The sequence below is a fragment of the Phyllobates terribilis genome, unplaced genomic scaffold (assembly GCF_046119375.1).
Source record: "Phyllobates terribilis strain yellow unplaced genomic scaffold, ASM4611937v1 Scaffold_1__5_contigs__length_1240528914, whole genome shotgun sequence".
In the NCBI taxonomy this organism is placed as follows: Eukaryota; Metazoa; Chordata; class Amphibia; order Anura; family Dendrobatidae; genus Phyllobates; species Phyllobates terribilis.
Genome location: NW_027362761.1, coordinates 1,209,737,610 through 1,209,743,609, shown reverse-complemented (window position 1 = coordinate 1,209,743,609; position 6,000 = coordinate 1,209,737,610). Strand labels below are relative to the sequence as shown.

At 42.3% G+C, this 6,000-nt stretch overlaps 1 protein-coding gene across 2 annotated transcripts in view; it reads right to left on the bottom strand.

Moving 5' to 3' along the window:
* Positions 1–281: 281 nt before the first annotated feature.
* The window catches only part of EXOC6B (exocyst complex component 6B), a 267,701-nt gene continuing 261,982 nt past the window's right edge, over positions 282–6,000 (bottom strand). For both annotated transcript variants that reach the window (XM_073649495.1, XM_073649503.1), the window contains one exon: positions 282–4,714. In XM_073649495.1, coding sequence (XP_073505596.1) covers positions 4,588–4,714 — 127 coding nt within the window. In that variant the 3' untranslated portion in view covers positions 282–4,587. The remainder of the gene's footprint in view (positions 4,715–6,000) is intronic.

The following is a 6,000-nucleotide window of genomic DNA, read 5'->3' as shown; positions in this document are numbered from 1 at the left end:
TCCGGGGGCTAATGACTGGAAGAACAATTGTCCAAAATAAGACATATTCAATTGACCTCGCTCCTGACCATCAGTTGGCCAGCGCCCCTATACACATTAGACTGATATTGACAGGTTCGGCCAACATTAGTCTAACGCATTTGGGAGCCTTAACTTTCTGGCCATTAGATTTGCTTTTTGCTCACAAAGTTATCGGCGTTGTACAAAAGTCCCAATCTAAAGGCTGAAAGCCATGGTCCTTTAAGGAGAGAAAAAAAAAATCTGAAAAAAAAAAGATAGTCTGCATTTAGTACATTTTATTCTGGCTCTGTAAGGAAAATAATATAGTACAAGGGGTGTGGAAGCAATTTATAACATTTCCAGTCAACAAAAATTCTAACAAACAGTTTGACACCCGGTAACTTCTGGTTAACATTCCTGCCCTGATCTTACGATACCTCTGGGGTGTTGCTTCTTAAGACTATTTTAAACACAACAGAATGTGGGGAGGCTCCGACCAGATCATCATAGCCTCCAGTGTAAAAATAAAGTAATAGCTGAATGGTAAGACCCCTCTCTGCCAGAAGAAGAGTTAAAAGTGCACTATTGCTAGCGGGATTACGATTACCCCTTACACTTTTAACCAATCCCGTTTGCAAAATACAAGTTTCCCTTTGTCATCCTGGTTACTCTATTGTCAAGTAAGTTTATTTCAGTCAAATAATTGGGTGCTGCCATAATATAAAGCTCACTTTAAGGTCACTCATGACGGTCAGTGTTGTGTGTACGTAGAAGCAGCGGTGTGCAGTTTTGCAACCATCTATAGATTCACTTTTTAGGATGCCATTCACTCCTGCCCATTTGGCGAATTCTAGTTTTAGGTCTATTAGGAACTTCGGACAAAGAAGAGGTATCTCTGGAGGCTTGTGATCCAAGACTATAAGGATGCCAAATTCGATGCCTTTTTAATTTGACCGTGATATTTCTTATTGGCATCAATGAGACTAGACCGTCCACTAATCCTTTGCTCCTTCAAGTAGTGAACCTTACATCTTGCCAACACGCAACCAAGGCTTTCCGAGGATATATCCCCAAAGCAAGTCAATGTTAATGACAGTTTGAAGACTTTTACAGTTTCATAGGACGAAGTGACTTAACTTTAGCATGTAGCACTGGAGAAGTAGATACACCTCCACATTGGCACTGTTATTTGGCATCTTCAATAATGTCAATTTACGGACAACTATGAAGGTAAGAACGGTACTTCTAGAACAATCGTGAAGCGGGGTGACTCGTGTCAGATGTATGGGTTATGGTATCCATATCAATTCCTCTCGGGTTCAATGACAACTCCATCTGCAAGGAGGAGAGGTGAGAGGAGCGGTTGGAGTTGGTCATGCTGGATCCATTGCAAGTGGGTGCCGTACCTGCTGGTGATTACAGCTGACATGGGGAAGACTAAGGGTAGTTTTGGCACAACCGACTTGGTAAAATTCAAGTTTATTGGATCAAGTTAAAGAACCGAAACCTCAGAACCTGACGCGTTTCTGACATACTTGGACGCCATAAGTCATAGAACTACCAAGACGGTTGTGCCGGAAACTACTCTTCGTCTTCTCGACAACCCCATCTATTGTAAAATCCAGAAACACAAAATCATATTTTTCCACGAAAATTTAAATAGTTTTTATGTTGATATCTGTTAAGGTATTTCTCAATTCTGAAACTATCCGGTAACACTTCTACTATTACGCTTTTCTCATTTTGCGTCAGATTTTATACTTCGGTCTCAGCCACAATTGCATTTGCTGCTGCAATTTTGTTAGCATTCAGGCTATAGACCCTAAAACTTCCCAGATTCTCACTGATGTGTGTTGAGAGTACGCACTGTGAAAGAACCGCACATCAGTGCTTATTCCCATTATTCCTCCGCAGCTTCATGAACAACAATACTGCATGTTTGGGGAAACAGTTTCATCCCGTTAGCAGAAGTCGGCAGAATTTTGAATGTTCACGAGGAGTTTCCCAATGCTTCTTCTTGGCGTAACCTTCATTACATTGAAAATAGTTGGCGCTGATGACATGAGGTTCCTCAACCCTGTACTGAGAAGTGGTTTTTATTTTGTAGTGCAGTCGCCAATACACTTCTCAGGGCAATTCTAGCTTGGATGATACCATCATTAGTCTAAATGTCCATCCAGTTTCGGCAATGGACAGAAGTGTGTCACAAGATATGACATTCGGACACATTAGGGTATCGTACAAGTTTTTGGTGCTGTCTATAACATGGACACAAAGAACGCTTTGGATAAATCTGATGAATACGGCTTATACCCCTGCTCTTAGTGTAGAGAATGCTGACTGGTGTTGACTCAGTGGGAGTAATACTGGAAATTTTGACATTTTCAAGCACTTTGGACCCTTTCTACGTTTCAGCTTCTAATATATGATGCCCTTAGTGCAACTTAAAATTCTATAGTCTCAAGTCATGGCTTTCTGATTCTTCCATGGATCCCTATGAAACTTTTATTTCAGGTCATAAAATTGGCAGGGACTTGCAGTCTTAAATGTAGACCGTCACCACAAATAACTGTTCAGATCAAGCACAGGGGCTCGATGCTCTAATGATGTGGTAACAGTTCGGGGCACCTTCCCACCTACTCGTTTTTGGATCCATCTTCAATCTCCTCTTCCTTGACTCACAGCTCCGGCTTTACAGGAGACCGAAGGAAAACCAGTAGACCGAAAGGTGCCGCGAGCTGAACGGCAGACGGTCCACTACCACCTGATTTGTAATTCCTTTTGAAGCACCAAAGTGACATATGAAGATGTTTTACCCTACACTTATTTTTTTTTGCAATCTATCTTGCTGGTGTCTACAGCGTATCTTTCCTAAATTTTTAATTTAACTTGTTTCTGGAATGAGTTTTTTTTTGCATTTTTATGTATGGAGAAAAAAAAGTCCTGGGAGGACTGAAACATGAAAAAAAAGTTTAGAGTCTTAATTAAGCCTTATATTTTACCGCTTTGGTGGCAAATTACTTATTGTGCAAAGAGGACGCTGGTCTGTAAACAATATGGAATTAAATATTAAGACAGGTTGTGAAACAGGACACATTGTGCTTCCTTCCTCTACAAGATGTGATAACATCAGAAGAAACATTTCATTCTGGCACCAATGTACGATGCATGCTACGAGAACAGGATGGCCCGGACCATAAGAGATAGTAACGGGACCTATCCTTGGAGTATCAAGAACGGCATTAGAATCCCTCCCATAGGGATTAGCGATTGCCCAGTGACACAACAGAAAGGACACTTCTAGTAGATGAACCCCAGTAGTAGGAATGGAGATTACTTTGTTAGAGATAAAGAAATGGATCAGTCCTTTAAAATATGAATCGTAGATGCTTAAATCTGCTGAAAACAATGGGTCTGAACATGGTGGCCATTCTGGAAGACTGAAGACACCACCAAAAAGGAGGATAAAATGAAGAGACTCGATACACAAAATGGAGACGCTCCACAACTTCCAGAAACTAGTAATGGTGAGACATCGGCTTTCTGTTCAGTAATGTGATTTTCCACTGCGTCAACGACTCATGGAGTTGATATCTACCGTCGAAGAATGTCTAAACATCCCAGTATGGAAGCCTTTTTTCGTTAATTATGGTCTCATAAATAGTATAGAAGAGCGGCAAAATAGGTTTGTCACCATACTGTCTCATGTCACAAGATAGAGGCCTACCAGAGACCCATTGGGTCTAATTGTGAAAACTAAGAAACAGTGAAACACGCTGACATGCGTCTTCGAGAACAGCCAATGATTCCCAAAATGTATCACAATTCTTCCCTTTCAATAAACCTATATTAGTTCCATAGGTGCCTTTTGTTTAACATAACGGACATCAACGAAGCTTCCAAAAAAAAAGATCAAAGTCAACAAATTCGAGAAACGTCCCACTGGAGATGACAGGACATTGAATACTGTTTTCTATGGTGTAGGTAGAAGATCATGGAGTCCATCCATGTTATCTTCTGTTTGGCCAAACATAAAGTAGGAATTTAACATAGAACAGAGCAGAAATGGTTGGCATGTCTAACCCCCAAAAAATAAAGATCAGTTCAAGCATTAGTAAAGTGCCAGGCGGTATTCCCAGGGCTCGGTTACTACACTATATTAATACCTTCCCTCATGGTGGTAGGATATGTTCAGTATTTCCAGTAATAGGAGACCTCTCCCCTTGTTCCTCCTCTGAACCCGTTGATTAGTGTGAAGGAAATGATTATGTCCAGGTCGGAGTGCACCTTATATTCCCCGATTCCCTATAAGTTTAGCATCAGTGCTGCGTCACATGTCGTGTATATTAAAAACATGAAAAACTGACATTTTCTAACCATGTCAAAACTAGAAGATCAGTGCAATAGTAAAGAACTGCCCCCAGCACCTGCCAAAAGCGATACAACATCCTATATCCCCTTGTCTAGTCCTGGCCCAGCAGTAGGATTTATGAGAGAGCACCGTCAGATGAGCTATATTCTAGATGTGTGCTCCAGTCTGGGTCAGGGTATGACTGGTGGGCCCAGTCCGATGATGGTGTTGCAGCTTCATGAATGGTGGCTGTTGATCAGCCCCCGGAGTTGCTTGGCCACGGTTTCTATGAGCTTTTGCTTATCCCGTTCATTTTTTCGAAATTGAGCGAAAACCACGTTCTTCCGGCTGGGATCTTTCATTCTGGGGAAGACAACAGAGGAGGAATTACTAATGGAAGGCACTCAGATTTCAGTCATTAGTGATCGGTCCCTAAGACTCTTCTGGAAATAGTAGAATGGGTCGACAGACAATGCTGAAAGCAGAACTTTGTTAACTTGTCATACACAGACTAAAATCGGCCAAGCCCGCTGGTTTGGGTGGGACTACCTGACCATCTGATGAGTATGGGGGGCCTTCAGAAGGTGCAACCAGAGGAGTGTGGCAGCGGCTTCCTCTCCTCACTGAAAAGACATGAACTACTGGACAGAAGGGACAGTCGGAAGAGAGAAGGGACAGTCGGAAGAGACTACTGTACGTGGAATTTGTTCCCCGGATGTTTAGTTTTGAGTTGTATATATATTATGGGGTTATATATTTTAGCACTTTTTATGGGTGCACCGTTTCACATGTAGCTGTACAGTTGCCAAATATAAAATATTGTCTGTAACCGGCTCGGAAGGTGGTGACGGGACATGGGACACCACCTGGCTCTGTCTGACCGGAAACTGAAGGCCTCAATCACATCAGGTCTTACAAATAAAGAGGGGAAGCTTCAAATGACTGATGTGTCTATTCTGTACGGATCCTCACAACCGGAGATAAACTTGTAAAAAGGGGCTGTCTTTTCATAAACGTGAATTCTGTGTTAATAGAAGAAGGTCCATTGTGCAGGATCCTCATCTCTGAGAATTTAGAAATTCAGAAAAGACATAAAACACAGAAAAAAAGTACATAGAATTAATCTTTAAAAAACATGAGTTAATAGAGACATAATGAGGCTTGTGTACACGTAATACACTAATGGCGGACACCATTATCCAGAACGTAACAGGTCTGGATCTGTTAGATAACATGCAGGCAATCAATGAAACCCCCCCCCCCCAGGGTCCCTAAATATCTGCAACTAGAGGGTCCCGTCTCTTCCCCATCACGTCATTGCTCTAGTATATGTGGTGACTGGTCGCCTTCAGGATGGTATGAGGCTGACAATGATGTCCGGTCCAATGCAGCATTGAAGAAAAAGTGCACAATAGTCTAATGATCTGTAAAGAGTCATGGAGGGTGGAGCCGCTCCTTCGAAGAGTCCTCCTAAGGGTGAAGCTGATGCCAGTACACCTCGCCTTACTGTGCAAGCGCTGAGTGATACCAGTGGTGGCAGGTGATGACGTATCCGACCACGGGAGGTCAAGAGGAGGAGAATCAGCCAACGCGACCCATCAGAAGAATATCTCCACCCCTATGACTCCTTAAAGGCCACCATAAAATTA